The sequence below is a fragment of the Leucoraja erinacea genome, chromosome 2 (genome assembly GCF_028641065.1).
Source record: "Leucoraja erinacea ecotype New England chromosome 2, Leri_hhj_1, whole genome shotgun sequence".
NCBI lineage: Eukaryota > Metazoa > Chordata > Chondrichthyes > Rajiformes > Rajidae > Leucoraja > Leucoraja erinaceus.
This window is the reverse complement of record NC_073378.1, coordinates 103,470,243-103,488,324: the sequence shown is the minus strand read 5'-3', so window position 1 is coordinate 103,488,324 and position 18,082 is coordinate 103,470,243. Positions and strand designations below refer to the sequence as shown.

Sequence of the window (18,082 nt, the reverse complement as noted above, 5' to 3'; positions counted from 1 at the left end):
CATACAGCATATTGGAGATTATCTTCAGATAATTTTCTGGGTCACTAATCTGTCAATAAGAATGCCAACCATTGTAGAATCTGCATTGACAGCTCTTCAATTTTTTCCACACTGCTTTAAATGCCAAGAGTAAAAAAATCTTATTTCTTGAAAATTGCAAGACCAAAGATTGTAGAGTTGTCAGGTCATGACCTGTACTGTGGTTGCATCTACTCAAGATCATCCTTGAAAGATATCTAAGCCTAAAGCTATCAGCACAACGGAATTATTATTTTTTAAAGTCTTTTTGACAATGGCCTGTACATATCGAAATATTCCCTTCGAACCATTGTATGGTGTAATAATTAATTGCCTAGTTGGTTGTTAACATTTGGGGATTTATGTGCAAATGATGTGTCACAATCTACCTGCAATCTATTTGGGTGACATGTTTTCTCTTCTTCCCCAGCTGATATCAACTTGAAAATGGCAGCTTCGCGATCTGCATTGTCTCTGCTGATGTTTTTTAGTGGGGTGGGATTAGGATTTCTTGTCTGCTATCTCCTGATTAATGTAATAAATATAGAAGAACCACAGCATAGGCATTTACTCTTCAATGACCCACATGGACACTTAGATGATTCTGACCAACACCAACATCAAAATCTTCAAGGAGAGATGAACTTTAATGCTGACATCAGTCAACATAAAGGTATTGTTTTCATATAACAATGTGGTTATAAAACTATGTATGGGAAAGTGCTGCAGATGCTGGTTTAAATCGAAGATAAACACAAAATGCTGGAGTATTTCAGTGGGACAGGCAGCATCCCTGGAGAGAAGGAATGTGTGACTTTTCAGGTCGAGACTGAGGAAGGGTCTCGACTCAAAACGTCAACCATTCCTTCTCTCCAGAGATGCTGCCCGTCCCGCTGAGTTACTCCAGCATTTTGTGTCTATCTTTGGTTATAAAGCTATATTGTTTCATTGTAATGATGAATTATGAAGTGGTTAATGGCTGCAGATAACTATATAAATTTGAATAATTCATAGAAACATAGAAAACAGGTGCAGGAGTAGGCCATTCAGCCCTTCAAGCCAGCATCACCATTCAATATGATCAAGGCTAATCATCCAGAATCAGTAACCTGTTCCTGCCTTTTCCCCATATTCCTTCATTCTGTTAGCCATAAGAGCTAAATATAACTCTCTCTTGAAAACATACAGTGAATTGGCCTCCACTGCCTTCTGTGGCAGATAATTCCAAAGATTCACAACCCTCTGGCTGAAAAGGTTTTACCTCATCTCGATCCTAAATGGCCTACCCCTTATTTTTAAACTGTGACCCCTGGTTCTGGGCTCCCCCAACATTGGGATTCACTATTATTTTTCTAAAAAGCATTAAATTGCTTGTGGCCAACAAGAATTATTTAAACACAGATACACTTCACTTGTTAAGAATTATTGAGATGAACAGAAATTTGTGCTTTACTAATTGTGGAGGCCCAGATATTTAAAACGGGTTATTTTTTAAAGCCAATTGGAACATTCTCTTTCCTCTTGCAACAAAAGTTATAATAAAATGTTTGGGCTCCATACACTACCCTCCATAATGTTTGGGACAAAGACCAATCATTTATTTATTTGCCTCTGTACTCCACAATTTGAGATTTGCAATAGAAACAGTCACATGTGGTTAAAGTGCACATCGTAAGATTTTAATAAATGTTTATACATTTTGGTTTCACCACGTATAAATTACAGCTGTGTTTATAGTCCCCCCATTTCAGGGCATCATAATGTTTTGGACACATGGCTTCACAGGTTTTGTAATTGCTCAGGTGTGTTTAATTGCCTCCTTAATGCAGTTATAAGGGAGCTCTCAGCATCTAGTCTTTCCTCCAGTCATTCCATCGCATTTGGAAACTTTTATTGCTGTTTATCAACATAAGGACCAAAGTTATGTCAATGAAAGTCAAAGAAGCCATTATGAGACTGAGAAACAAGGATAAAACTGTTAGAGACATCAGCCAAACCTTAGACTTACCAAAATAAATTGTTTGGAACATCATTAAGGAGAAAGAGAGCACTGGTGAGTTTACTAATCGCAAAGGGACTGGCAGGCGAAGGAGACCTCCACAGCTGATGTCAGAAAAATTCTCTCTATATTAAAGAAAAATCCCGAAGCACCTGTCCGACAGATCAGAAACACTCTTCAGGAGTCGGGTGTTGATTTGTCAATGACCACTATCCACAGAAGACTTCATGAACAGAAATACAGAGGCAGACCACTGGTTAGCTGTAAAAATCAGATGGCCAGGTTATAATTTGTCAAGAAGTACTTAGAAGAGCAACCACAGTTCTGGGAAAAGGTCTTGTGGGCAGATGAGACTTAGATTAACTTATATCAGAGTGATGGCAAGAGCAAAGTATGGAGGAGAGAAGGAACTGCCCAAGATTCAAAGCATGCCACCGCATCTGTGAAACATGGTGGTGGAGGTGTTATGGCCTAGGCATGTATGGCTGCTGAAGGTACTGGATCACATCTTCATTGATGATACAACAGCTGATGGTAGTAGCATAATGACTTCTGAAGTGTACAGACACATCCTATTTGCTCAAGTTCAAACAAATGCCTCAAAACTCATTGGCCGGCGGTTCATTCTATAGCAAGACAATGATTCCAAACATACAGCTAAGGCTACAAAAGAGTTTTTCAAAGCCAAAAAATGGTCAATTCTTGAGTGGCTATGTCAATCACCCAATCTGAACCCAATTGTGCATGCCTTTTATATGCTGAAGAGAAAACTGAAGGGGACTAGCCCCCAAAACAAGTGTAAGCTAAAGATGGCTGCAATACAGGCCTGGCAGCGCATCACCGGAGAAGACACCCAGCAACTGGTGATGGCCATGAATCGCAGATTTCAAGCAGTCATTGCATGCAAAGGATATGCAACACAATACTAAACATGACTACTTTCATTTACATGACATTGCTATGTCCCAAACATTATGGTGCCTTCAAATGGGGGGGGGCTATGTATAAACACTGCTGTAATTTTTACATGGTGAGACCAAAATGGATAAAAATGGCCTTTATTAAAATCTGACAATGTGCACTTTAATCACGTGATTTTTTTCTATTACAAATCTCAAATTGTGGAGTATAGAGGCAAATAAATAAATGATGGGCCTTTGTCCCAAACATTATGGAGGGCACTGTATTGCTTGCATCGTAATTCTTAGGTCTCTGTCAATGCGTATTTAAATTACCGTAAAGGAAGGGTTTGGCATCAATCACTATTTACAGTTTCTTCCTTTTTATCAAATATGTACTTGATACTTGCCAACAGTGCCCTGATTTAGTTTGCTCTGACCAGACTAAGTTGGAATCTGCCCTATAATTATGTTGCCTGTTGGCACTCCTGTGTCATGTTTCATGCTTGCTGCAGTAACTTTTCTCTTAAACTGAGGTATTATTGCTGGTCACAAATAAATGACAGACTTTACAAAAGATATGGCTTTATGAAATTATTAATATTTAATAGTAATATACTAGACTTGGTAAAAACTTGTTTAAACTGAGGAGGTGCCTATTATTTTGAAGGTACTTTAATTCTTAGCAACACTGAATCTATCATTGAATCTTAACTTAAGTTATGATTGTTTTGATCCATTGCACTCTGGGGAGGAAACCTGTCTGCATGTCTTTAGTGGTTAATTTTATATTGATTAATTAAGAAATGTCCTTAGGATATAGTTCAATCATATTGTTCCCATTTCCTGATTATCTGGTTAGACTATGTTCGCACTTACTTTATCCAACTCCAAATAATACAAGCAGAATTTCTAGCTAACGAGTTTCTGCTTTTAAATTTCCCTCAAAATTCCTTTAATTTGATTCTTTTTCTATTTTCACAAAATTCCCTAAATCCTCCTACTTTAAGTTCTGTTAGTTTTCTTTCCTTTCTTGGAGTATTTTGTAGCACTCCTATACCATTTAATCTCTTAATAATTGTTTATTTTTTGAGTAGTATGAGAGGATTTAGTTATTTAGAATGGTGATCCAGTCATTATATAAGGCATATTCATTAGTTAAGATATTTTATGGAACTATTATCTGAGCCAAATTATTTTAAATGCATGCTGCAGTTTAAAGGTTCTCTTGAAGATTGGCTGGTTCTATACTTGCAGATGGAGGTATTTCGGCCAGTTGGGTGCATGCCAAAGCCTAGAGTACCAATCCCATAAATTTCATTCCCACTTTCTGTATTTTCCCCATACACTGAAACTCATTCTCTATCGCATCTGTCCTTCAATTTTGCTTTGATGTTTTCTGCCATGAATCTATATTTTGGTATAGGCATTTAATATGCAAGGATGCCTTTTGAATGTGAAAGGAGTATGGAGTACTGGAGAGAGACCTGTGTGCCATGGGGAGATTGTGCAAACTCCTCTGATCCAGATCACATCCAGTTCCCGAGAACTGCAAGGCAGCAGCATTCACTGCTCCATCAAGCGTTTTACTTTCTTCTATTTATGCACATTCATATATCTTCAACAAAGTGGAAATGTCTACATAAAAGGGAAAATAACTTGTTGTTTCCACCTGGTTTATCCCTTGTAAGTGAGAAAGGGGTCTAATCTATCAACAATTAAACATTCTTTGCTTTTATAGCTGTGTTCTCTTTGTGCATCTTTTCATCTATTTGATTGATTTATGTTACTTTATCTACTAATGACATCTTTTTTTAATACTCATTTCGTTTTTAACTGTACCCTTGCCCCCTTTTGTACCCTCAAGGGGCCTGCTTGATCTCTGCTTACCTGTGGCAATGGCAGAAATGGCCACTACAACCTATACCTGACATATGCCTCCTTTTTTGCTGATCAGCACCTCGATATCCCTTGTCAGCCAGGGATCTCTCCTACCCTGCCAGGCTTTCCCTTCATTCTGACAGCAGCAGGTTGGTCCATCAAAATTAACCATAGCCCAATTTAGGACTTTAACTTGTGGGCACGTCCTCTCTCATTCCATAACTGCAGCTATGCTGATCATATTGTTTGAGTTCCATCATGGGTAGGTATATTACAAAATGGCAGCTGTGACATTTTGATCATGTAACATTGAATAATGAAGCACAGGATCAGTTTCTATGAGCCAACCAAGATGCCAATTTAAACTAATTCCATCTGCCTGCACATTGTCTAGATACATCCATCCCTGCCTGTCCACATGCCTGACTAAATGGATCTTGAACATTATTTAATTTCAGAAATTATCCTGGTATTTTTGGTAGTGCTTCACCCTAGATCATATGATTAGTATCCTTTTAATAGACAATATGTGCAGGAGTAAGCCATTCGAGCCAGCACCACTATTCAATGTGATCATGGCTGGTCATCCACAATCAGACCCCCGTTCCTACCTTCTCCCCATATACCCTGACTCCGCTATCTTTAAGAGCCCTATCTAGCTCTCTCTTGAAAGTATCCAGAGAACCAGCCACAACCGCCCTCTGAAGCAGAGAGTTCCACAGACTCACAACTCTCTAGTGTGAAAAAGTGTTTCCTCATCTCCGTTTTAAATGGCTTATCCCTTATTCTTAAACTGCGGCCCCTGGTTTTGGACTCCCCCAACATCGGGAACATGTTTCCTGCCTCTAACGTGTCCAAACACTTAATAATCTTATATGTTTCAATAAGATATCCTCTCATCCTTCTAAATTCCGGAGTATACAAGCGCAGCCGCTCCATTCTCTCAGCATATGACAGTCCCGCCATCCCGGGAATTAACATTGTGAACCTACGATGCACTCCCTCAATAGCAAGAATGTCCTTCCTCAAATTTGAAGACCAAAACTGCACACAATATTCCAGGTGTGGTCTCACTAGGGCTCTGTACAACTGCAGAAGGACGTCTTTGCTCTTATACTCAACTCCTCTTGTTATGAAATCCAACATGCCATTTGCTTTCTTCATTGCCTGCAGTACCTGCATGCTTATTTTCATTGACCGATGAACAAGGACCCCCAGACCCCGTTGTACTTCCCCTTTTCCCAACTTGACACCATTTAGATAATAATCTGCCTTCCTGTTTTTACAACCAAAGTGGATAACCTCATATTTAACCACATTAAACTGCATCTGCCATGCATCTGCCCACTCACCCAACCTGTCCAAGTCACCCTGCATTTTCATAGCATCCTCCTCACAGTTCACACTGCCACACAGCTTTGTGTCATCTGCAACTTTACTAATGTGTCTTGTAATCCCTGCATCTAAATCATTAATATATATTGTAAATAGCTGCGGTCCCAGCACCGAGCCTTTGTGCACCCCACTGCAAGGGGGTTCACACTGCCTGTCATTCTGAAAGGGACCCGTTAATTCCTATTCATAAATAATGTGGATGTTCAGTTGGATGTGGATAACAACGGAAATCAGGGATAGTATCAAAACAAAAGATGAAGCATACAAATTAGCCAGAAAAAACAGCCTACCTGAGGACTGGGAGAAATTCAGGGTCCAGCAGAGGAGGGCAAACGGCTTAATTAGGAAAGGGAAAATAGATTATGAAAGAAAACTGTCAGGGAACATAAAAACTGACTGCAAAAGTTTGTCTAGATATGTGAAGAGAAAAAGATTAGTTAAAACAAATGTAGGTCCCTTGCAGTCAGAAACAGGTGAATTGATCATGGGGAACAAGGACATGGCAGACCAATTGAATATTTACTTTGGTTCTGTCTTCACTAAGGAAGACATAAATAATCTGCCGGAAATAGCAGGGGACCGCGGGTCAAATGAAACGGAGGAACTGAGTGAAATCCAGGTTAGCCGGGAAGTGGTGTTAGGTTAATTGAATGGATTAAAGGCCGATAAATCCCCAGGACCAGATAGGCTGCATCCCAGAGTACTTAAGGAAGTAGCCCCAGAAATAGTGGATGCATTAGTGATAATTTTTCAAAACTCTTTAGATTCTGGAGTAGTTCCTGAGGATTGGAGGGTAGCTAATGTAAACCCACTTTTTAAAAAGGGAGAGGGAAAATGGGGAATTACAGACTAGTTAGTCCAACATCGGTAGTGGGGAAACTGCTAGAGTCAGTTATTAAAGATGGGATAGCAGCACATTTGGAAAGTGGTGAAATCATTGGACAAAGTCAGCATGGATTTACGAAAGGTAAATCAAGTCTGACAAATCTTATAGAATTTTTCGAGGATGTAACTAGTAGAGTGCATAAGGGAGAACCAGTGGATGTGTTATATCTGGACTTTCAGAAGGCTTTCGACAAGGTCCCGCATAAGAGATTAGTATACAAACTTAAAGCACACAGTATTGGGGGTTCAGTATTGATGTGGATAGAGAACTGGCTGGCAGACAGGAAGCAAAGAGTAGGAGTAAACGGGTCCTTTTCACAATGGCAGGCAGTGACTAGTGGGGTACCGCAAGGCTCAGTGCTGGGACCCCAGCTATTTACAATATATCTTAATGATTTGGACGAGGGAATTGAATGCAACATCTCCAAGTTTGCGGATGACACGAAGCTGGGGGCCAGTGTTAGCTGTGAGGAGGATGCTAGAAGGCTGCAAGGTGACTTGGATAGGCTGGGTGAGTGGGAAAATGCATGGCAGATGCAATATAATGTGGATAAATGTAAGGTCATCCTCTTTGGTGGCAAAAACAGGAAAGTAGACTATTATCTGAATGGTGGCCGATTCGGAAAGGGGAGATGCAACGAGACCTGGGTGTCATGGTACACCAGTCATTGAAAGTAGGCATGCAGGTGCAGCAGGCAGTGAAGAAAGCGAATGGTATATTAGCATTCATAGCAAAAGGATTTGAGTATAGGAGCAGGGAGGTTCTACTGCAGTTGTACAGGGTCTTGGTGAGACCACACCTGGAGTATTGTGTACAGTTTCAGTCTCCTAATCTGAGGAAAGACATTCTTGCCATAGAGGGAGTACAGAGAAGGTTCACCAGACTGATTCCTGGGATGTCAGGACTGTCTTATGAAGAAAGACTGGATAGACTTGGTTTATACTCTCTAGAATTTAGGAGATTGAAAGGGGATCTTATAGAAACATACAAAATTCTTAAGGGGTTGGACAGGCTAGATGCAGGAAGATTGTTCCCGATGTTGGGGAAGTCCAGAACAAGGGGTCACAGTTTAAGGATAAGGGGGAAATCTTTTAGGACCGAGATGAGGAAACATTTTTCACACAGAGAGTGGTGAATCTCTGGAATTCTCTGCCACAGAAGGTAGTTGAGGCCAGTTCATTGGTTATATTTAAGAGGGAGTTAGATGTGGCCCTTGTGGCTAAAGGGATCAGGGGGTATGGAGAGAAGGCAGGTACAGGATACTGAGTTGGATGATCAGCCATGATCATATTGAATGTCGGTGCAGGCTCGAAGGGCCGAATGGCCTACTCCTGCACCTATTTTCTATGTTTCAGTTCATGATTGAGCTGCAGCAAACGTATATTTCTTTCTCTATCCCTTTATTTTTTTCCCCAATCCAAGTCCCATCACCCACTTGAATCGCAATTCATTTTTAATAAATGGATGTATTTCTTTAGAATTTAATTGTTACTTTGTCACAAAATAATGATGTTTGAATGATGAGAGAAAAGGATGAGCGAACTGCAGAGTTACTCTGCAATCAGTGCTTTTACTACAGTTGTGTTTTCCAAAGTAACCTCTTTACTGATATTTGAAGTGAAGTAGTATGGGTGATTAATGTCAAAATTCAGCTAAAGTTATTTTGTTCCTCAGTAATATTTTGTCATTGCTTTTAAATGAAATACATGAATATTCTCTCTTTAGATGAAAACGGAAGCCTTGCTGATGATCTTTACAAGAGAGTGCGAATCCTGTGCTGGGTGATGACTGGGCCCCAGAATCTGGAAAAAAAGACCAAACATGTCAAAGCCACCTGGGCTAAAAAATGCAACGTCGTGCTTTACATGAGTTCTGAAGTAAACAAAGATTTCCCTACAGTGGGACTGGATGTTAAAGAAGGCAGAGATCAGCTGTACTGGAAAACCATCAAAGCTTTCCAATATGTTTTTGACCATCATTTGAATGAAGCTGATTGGTTCTTGAAAGCTGACGATGACACATACGTTATTGTTGACAATCTGCGTTGGCTATTATCAAAGTACTCTCCAGATCAACCCATATTCTTTGGACGAAAATTTAAGCCATATGTTAAGCAAGGATATATGAGTGGTGGAGCTGGATATGTACTTAGCAGAGAAGCAGTGAAAAGATTTGTTGATGGCTTCAAGACTGGGAAATGCACTCATTTTACATCCACAGAGGATTTGGCAATGGGGAGATGTTTGGAGAGTGTTAATGTAGAAGCTGGTGACTCGAGGGACACAAATAAAAGGGACACCTTTCATCCTTTTCCGCCTGAACATCATTTGACAACAAGTTATCTCCCCAAAAACATTCTGGTACTGGAACTACTGTTTTTACCCTACTGAAGAGGTATGACATTAAATATTTGGATCTAAAGGGCAAAATATTAATAATTTTTCATTCCCTTTAATCTTTTGTCTTTCTCAAACAAGTTGGTTGGGTCTAAAATGTTCCTTGTTTATTTTTTACAATGATCTCTTGGAGCATTTCCTTTTCCCAACCTGCAAACTTCCAAATTGATCTCCAAGCTATGTCCATCCAATGCCTCCTATTGAATGGATTTGTTTTAAACGGAGCACACTGACTCTTTTTACTGTGTGGCATTGCAATTGCTTTTGATATAAAGTTGAATTTGTCAATCAACGCATAAGTTAGAGCTATGACATCACAATGGGATCTCATGTACATAACCTGTCCGTGAACAGTCTCCCAGCCCACAATGACATCACAATGGGATCAGCAGCTTCCACCTCAACGGGAGTAGGGAGGGAGCGATATTCTTTTTAATCCGTTTTAATCAGATTCTTGGGGAGAGGTTTCATTTACAAAAAAAATCCCACAATTTTCCTTGTGGCGAGGTGGGATAGGGGAGGTGAGCGCCGACGTGGCCCCCTCCCCCCCCCCCCCACCCAACGTGAGGTTTCATTAAAAAAATTAAAACTTTAAAAACGTCAGCCGTGCCTGCGCAGTTTGGAGCTATGGGTGAGTGGTGGAATATTGTGTTGGGGGAACGGGTTACGTTGATGGAACGGGCGAGTGATGGAAATGTGCTGCGTTGGGGGAACGGGTGAGTGGTGGATTATTGCGTTGGGGGAATGGGTGAGTGGTGGATTATTGCGTGTAACGGGTCCCAATTGGTCTAATATATTACTAAAACTCTCATCTTGTTTCTATCTATCTATGTGCGCGTATGTGATTCGGGAACTACGCCAAAATGGTACACGATAAGTTTAAAAACGAGGGAGGGTAAATAAGGCAAAATGAGCAGCCCCTGTGCAGTTGGGGGCTATGGGTGAGTGATGCAAAATTGCGTTGGGGAACGGGTTGCGATGGGGGATCAGGCCTCCCGTAGGGGGCTATGTGTGAGTGGTGGAATATTGCGTTGGGTGGAATATTTCGTTGGGTGCAATATTGCCTTGGGGAACGGGTTGCGTTGGGGGAAAAGACCTCCCGTAGAGGCTATGGGTGAGTGGTGGAATATTGCATTGGGGAACGGTGTGTGTTGGGGGACTGGGCCTCCTGTGTGACAGGGACTCAACGGGTCCCACTTGCTCTAGTAATATAAAATTCAACCTGCAGTTTGAGAGGGAGAATATGAAATCAGATGTGTCGGTATTACTGTTGAGTAAAGGTAACTACAGAGACATGAGGGTGGAACTGGCTAAAGTTGATTGGAAAGGGACCCTAACAAGAATGACAATGGAACAGCAATGGCAGGGGTTTCTGGGAATAATTCAGAAGATGCAGGATCTATTCATCCCAAAGAGGAAAAAAGGGGGAGAATGAGGCAAGCATGGCTGACGAGGGAAGTCAAAGACAGTATAAAACTAAAATAAAAGGGTATAATGTTGTGTAGAGAAAGCAGGGACTCTGCGATGGACTTGGACAGGTTGTGAGCGTGGGTAAAGTAGTGGCAGATGGAATACAGCATAGCAAACTACACATTGCATATTTCCAATAATGCATATTGGTAGCAGACTATTTTCGAAGTGGGGAGAGAATTAGAAAACAGAGGTGCAAAGGGACTTAGAAGTGCTGGTGCAGGATTCCCAAAAGGTTAAGTAAGGATGGCAAATACAATGTTAGCATTTATTTTGAGAAGCCATGAATATTAAAACGGATATAATGCTGTGGCTTTATAAGGCACTGGTCAGACCACATTCGGAATATTGTGAGCAGCTTTGGGCCCCATATCTGAGGAAGGATGTGCTGGCGTTGGAGAGTGTCCAGAGGAGGTTTACGTGATTGATCCCAGGGATGATTGGGTTAACGCATGATGAGTGTTTGATGTCACTGGGTCTGTACTCGCTGGAGTTTAGGAGGATGAGAGGGAAACGTCATTGAAGGTTGCCGAATAATAACAGGCCTGGATAGAATGGATGTGGAGAGGATGTTTTCACGAGTGGGAGAGTCTAGGACCAGAGGCCACAGCCTCAGAATACATTTAGAAAAGAGATGAGGAGGAATTTCTTTAGTCAGAGCGTGGTGAATCTGTGAAATTCAGAGCTACAGACAGCAGTGGAAGCCAATTAATTGGGTATTTTTAAAGTGGAGTTGGACAGATTCTTGATTAGTAATGGTATCAAGGGATATGGGGAGAAGGTAGGAGAATGGGGATGAGAGGGAAATAGATCAGATGCAATTGAATGGCAGAGTAGACTCGATGGGCTGAATGGCTTAACGTTGCTCCTATAACTCATGGCCATGAAGGCCAATTGCTGGTTATATGAAATAACAGAAACACAGCACTGAAATCATGCCCATGCCGCCTGTTGTACACTAATCCCATTACTCACCCTAGGTCCTGGCCTTGTCAAGATGCTTCGTAAATACCATGAGATGTCTTTGTCTCCACCACTCTTCAGGCAGTGCATTCCAGACATCAGCTACTGTGTGTGTGGAAAACATTTCCCTTTAAACCCCTCTACATTTCCCACCTCCAGCCTTAAAACCTTCGTCTCAGATGCCCTCATTATTGAAAAAAGATCTTTACTATCCAGCCTCTCTGCCCCTCCTAATTTTGTACACCTCTTTTAGTTCACCCCTCAGCTTCCACTGCTAAACTAACCCAGACTATCTCTTCTCCCCAATTTAACTGCTATGCCATGCAACATCCTAGTAAATCTCCTGTGCACCTTCACCAGTAACATCATATTCTTCCTCTAGTGCAGGTAGTCGAGGCCAGTTCATTGGCTATATTTAAGAGGGAGTTAGATGTGGCCCTTGTGGCTAAAGGGATCAGGGGGTATGGAGAGAAGACAGGTACAGGATACTGAGTTGGATGATCAGCCATGATCATGTTGAATGGCGGTGCAGGCTCGAAGGGCCGAATGGCCTACTCCTGCACCTATTTTCTATGTTTCTATGTATCTGTGCACTGTGGATGGCCTGATTCTAATCATGTATAGTCTTTCTGCTAACTGGTAAAGCACGGAACAAACAAACATCTCACTGTACCTCAGTTAAATAAACAAAATATTCATCACAGTGCTGATCTCAGGCAGCTGATGATGTGAAATCCAAAATACTGGCACTGTGGCCAGCGGTGAAGTTGCTGCCTTACCGATGCTGTCTGTGCGGGGTTTGTACGTTCTCCCCGTGACTGTGGTTTGTACATTTTCCCCGGGAGCTACCAGTCAATGATGTTAGAGGGCAAGTTTCTTTGCAGATGCAACCTTCTGCCCCGAGCTAAATGCTTCAGATACTCTTTTCAAAAATTCAGGTTCAAAGAAAGAAATGTGAGCAACTTTGTTTAGTTTAAGGAGTGTCAAAATGAACTGCAGATATATGTTTACACTGAAGATGCACACAATGCTGGAGTAACTCAGCAGGTCAGGCAGCATTTCTGGGCAAAAGGAACAGGTGATGGTTTTGGATCTGATGAAGGTGTCTCGAACCGAAACAACACCTATCGCTTTTCTCTAGTGATGCTGCCTGACCTGTTGAATTACTCCAGCACTTTGCATCTAACTTTTGTTTATTTTAGTTTAGTTAGTGTACAGTGAAAAGCTTTTCCGTCAACAGAAATACTATATATGATTACAATCGATCCGTCCAGGGTGTATGGATACAGGATAAAGGGAATAACGTTTATTGAGAGGGAATTGGCGAGCTTGGCTTTCAATTTTATTTCAGCATGGCAACTATTGCACGGCTTCTATGATTAATATTTATAGACTATGTTCTATATTCTACCAAAGATTGCATTACAAAGTGGGTGAGCCCTGAATGACAAGAACCTTTTACAGATAACATGGCTCATAACTCACCAAAATGCTGGAGTGACTCAGCAGGTCAGGCAGATGCCAGAAACTGATTCTACAGCTGATGATGAAGTGGGAGATACACTATATTAACCTTCGAGAGGGAGCGAGCTCTGTGATTATAATTGATGCATAGATGGGAGAGATATCCTCTCTCTACAGGGGACCTGAAGGCATTTCACAAACAAACTCCGAGGATAATGCAGATACAAGGAACTGTTCTATCTTCTACATTAACGGTCCTGACCTAAAACGTCAGCATTTTTGTGTACCTAGCATCTCTGGAGAGCTTGGGTAGGTGACGTTTCGGGTCGAGACCCTTCTTCAGAAGGGCCTACTCAGGACTGTTTGACCCAAAAGGTCACCCTCCCACGTTCTCCAGAGATACTGCTGAGTTACACCAGCACCTTGTGGCTTAGGAACTGTAGATGCTGCTTTACTTAAAGACACAAAATGTTGGAGTAACTCAGCAGGCCAGGCAGCAGCATCTCCGGAAAACATAAATTAACGGATGACGTTTTGGGTCGGGACCGTTAATGTAGAAGATAGAACAGTTCCTCATCTACTGTATCCATTGTTCAAGATGTGGAGTCTTATACATAGGTGAGACCAAACGTTCCCTGGACAATCATTTCACTGAACACCTTCACTCAGTCCGCCTGGACCTACATGATCTCCTGGTTCCCAAGCACTTTAATTCCACTTCCCATTCCCACACTGACCTTTCTGTCCTAGGCCCCCTCCATTGTCAGAGTGAGGCTAAACGCAAATTGGAGGATCAGTGTCTCTTATTTTGCTTGGGCAGCTTACAACATAGTGGTATGAGTATTGATTTCTCTAACTTCAAGTAACTCTTATTCCCTCTCTCTCGATCCCTCCCCCACCCAAGTCGTACCAGGTTCTCGTTCTCACCTGTTATCGTTATCATCTTTACTTTTTTGCATATCTTTCATTCATTTGTTCTATGTCTCTCTACATCACTGTATATATCTCTCGTATTCCTTACCCTTGACTAGTCTGAAAAAGAGTGAAATATCGGTACCCGGACGTGGCGCCGACAGACGAGAAGCCGAAGCAAAGAAGTGGAAGCCAAATAACCGAATGGGGAAACTAAGCCGAAATGGCAAATAACCTAATGGAAACTAAGCCGAAACGCCAACTAACCGAAAGGGTAGAATGCCTAAATGCAAACTAACAGAAAGGGCGGGACGCTTAAAAACCAACTAACCGAAAGGTTGCGTCGCCTAAAAGCAAACTCACCTCGCAACAAGCGGGAGACTATTCAGAATGGGGCCATCGACTTTGACAAGTCGAAACGGCAGGAGGCGGGGTGGAATAACGTTCACCCGTAGCGACAGTTTAAACCAGGACCTGCAGGTAAGTGAAACTGCGGGCCTTTATTCTCCCCATACTGTTTCACAGGTGGGGAAACATGGAGAGCTGTGCAAACAAGGCAGGCGGCACAGGAATCACCCGTAAGAGAACAGCTGTGCCCGACTTCGCCCCCGCACCGGCCAGATTAAACACTGCGTCTGGGCGGGAAGGCAAGAAGAAAACCAAAAGAGTCGTTGACTGATGAGTCCAACTTTGGGCGGCCAGCGACCGTGAGCGTTGGAGCCCGTTGGAGCGGCTTATGAAGCCGAGCTCCAACATGGAAAAGAAAGTTGGAGCGGTTTATGGAGCCGAGCTCCAACATGACAGGCTCCGGGAGATGGAGTCTAGTCACTGTGGGCACTATGTAAAACCCACAGCAGCACCTCTTGTAGGGCTGCACAGTGCATCTCCTTCGTCAGAGGGGAGTACTGGGGGGGGGGGGGTTAATTCTGGGCTGACCCTGAAAAGGGGTTTTGACGAACAAAACTACAAGTGTGCAGGAAGGCAAAATCTACTGGTCATGGTGTCCAAATACATACAGCCAGACCACGTTGGACACCACTGCAAAAAGACTTGGGACCAGGAAACTGCGCATCCCTGAATGTTCCAGTCGTGGAAATAGCATCTGGAAACATATTGGAGCAGGACTTAGGAAAGCCCTGGGGCTCATAAAGGCGACAACATTAAGGATCTCCTACAGCCAAAGACAGCACCCTTATGCACCCACCAGCAGAACAAGAGAAGCTGATGAAAGCTCAAAGGCCGGGCATACAGGACAGCGGTCTTTTAGACCATAGCCCAGACTGGCCTTTCTGGAAGATGCGCAAACCCCCAACCCAAAAACAAACCCAGACACCAGCGCCTCAACCTCCACGAAGATCACACAGAAGAAGCAAACTTCCACTGGTAACAATGGAGGTAGGTGGGTCTGGTCCCTTACAAATTATAGGAAGAGTGGATAATACACACATTGGTGGGAGATTACATTCTTTTGGATATGGTGTATATTAACTACAGACACTTGTATCCTAAGCAGTATCATAATACCATAATGCCCAAAGGCTGGATTACACTGTCAAATATTTTAAGCCAGATTTTAATTAGAATTTGGATGTTGTAGAATCTTCTTTTTATTGCATACAGAGCTCTTCGAGCTTTCTCTTTTAGTGCATTCACTGCCATATTGAAGCTCCCTGATGCTGCAACAGTTAGACCAAGGTAAGTGTAGCTCATAGTGTGTTCGATAATGATACCATTGAGAGTAAATTGGTATTTTAAATTGACGTGTCACAAATGCAAGTTGAAAAAGATTTAAATGTTTTTTTTCATGCATGGATATTTCCATGCAAGGGAATTTTCTTCTGTAATTGTATGCTTGCAAGGGCAAATTTCCTTAATGTGCATAACATAATGTTAATGAGCATAACTAACTGTACGTAGCAGAATTGCATTAATTTGGATATTTTTTAATGTAATTTATTTTCTCTTTAGGGACCTGGATGTTGTTCTGATTTGGCAGTGTCGTTCCACTACATCGATTCTAAAACCATGTATTATTTAGAATACTTGACTTATCATCTACGTCCGTACGGCTACAAGTATAGATATAATCCAGACTCCGAAGCAAAGAAATTGGAGTGACCGTAGATTTCTGGAACTCTCTCGAGATTTTGCAGGTGACAAAATTGTCAAAATTCGTGTGTTAGAAATGAAGTGGCATCAGAAATTGTTTCGTGGATTTGCTTTTGTGCAAGATACACTGGACCGCATAAGCCTTGCAAGCAACAGAATTAATTTTATGTACAGTAATGACAACATGGATGGAGATTATCATATAGGAACATTAATGGGGGGTTTTCTTTTACTACTGGTTTGAAATAACTAAATGATTTGTATCCTGATAAATAATTTGTAGTTCCTTCATGAAACTATGGGACTACAACGTCTTGCCTCTTGATGTTTAAATACAGATGAGAATGGTCTGATTTATTTCTGGTTTGCTGGATTCTTTCAGCAGCAACTTCGTGGGTTTTATATCTAGATTCAATGTTGCTTGATAAAAAATAAAATATTAAGTTGCTATTTACAATGCTGCTGGAGGACATGCATATTGGGTATAAACATGATTAGACTTTCCTATAGGCCTTTTTGGATGGATTCATACACTAAATAGTACATTTTTTACCCACAAAAAATAATAGAGCTGTAACAGTTACAGGATGGCACCCCAAGCAGACTGTACAATACATATTAGGAGAGCAATTTGCTTTAAAGACCATAAAAAGTAATCTTTGCCATTGCATATGTCCAAGGAGGAGATCCATGATGTACATAAAAAGATTTGGTTTGAAATTTAAGATTAATTAGGGGAAGTAAATTAACTGTGGAAGCGTGTAAATTGGGGAGAGCTCTGTGGCGAGTTGCCCATTCACTGTCATTCATTTTTCACTATTGGGCAAAGTCAAAACTCGCATAGTTTTCCATTCCAAACAATAGGATGTCAGATTACCTGCGTTATATTAATATTCCTGTTTGACCTTCATGACTACTAAATCGCCAAATGCAGTTTCCATCCCCACCCTTTTCCACCCTCTGCAGTGACCACTCCCTCTGCAACTCACTCATCCATTCCACCCAAACCATCGCTCCCCAAGTACTTTCCCCTTTACAATAGAGATAATAACACCTGTCCCTATACCTCTTCCTTCACCTCGATCCAGGGACCCCAGTAGTCTTTCCAGGTGTGGCAGAGGTACATGTGCACCTCCTCTAACCTTGTCTTCTATGTCCAGTTTTCCCGATGTGGCCTCCTGTACATACCAAGCGTAGATTCGGTGACCATTTTGCCAAACATTTGCGCTTGATCCACCAAGGCCTACTGGATCTCCCAGTTGTCAAGCATCTTAACTTTTTTTTTTTCCTATTGCCATACTAACCTTTGTGTCCTGGGCCTTCCCCATTGGCAGAGTGAGGCCACACTCAAACTGGAGGAACAGCACCTTGTATTCTGTTTGGGTAGTTAACAGGTATAATCCGACAGTATGAACATTGAATTCTCCAATTTTAGGTAATTACAAATTGGAACTCTCTGTTCCCCCATTCCCGCCCCTCTGTCTCCTATACCCAACCTGGACTTGCACCTATTTCTCCCCTTCCCCTCTCCTTCTACCTATATTCCTGCCTCTAGTTTCACAATTCACAACTCTTCAATTCTTTCCATCTACGTATCAAACTCCCCTCACTCTCACCAGTATCTACCTATTACCTGCCAGGCTTGCACAGGTCCTGGGATGAATTTGACCATTTATGCTAAACAATATTG

At 41.8% G+C, this 18,082-nt stretch overlaps 1 protein-coding gene across 1 annotated transcript in view; it reads left to right on the top strand.

Annotated features, from left to right (window-relative positions):
- Window positions 1–17,880, top strand: part of LOC129713206 (glycoprotein-N-acetylgalactosamine 3-beta-galactosyltransferase 1-like) — a 42,178-nt gene extending 24,298 nt beyond the window's left edge. The window contains 4 exon segments of the mRNA XM_055662123.1: window positions 449–691; window positions 8,804–9,423; window positions 9,425–9,472; window positions 16,252–17,880. Of these exon segments, the coding sequence (XP_055518098.1) occupies window positions 466–691; window positions 8,804–9,423; window positions 9,425–9,472; window positions 16,252–16,401 (1,044 nt within the window). The 5' untranslated portion in view covers window positions 449–465 and the 3' untranslated portion in view covers window positions 16,402–17,880.
- The last annotated feature ends 202 nt before the right edge of the window (window positions 17,881–18,082 follow it).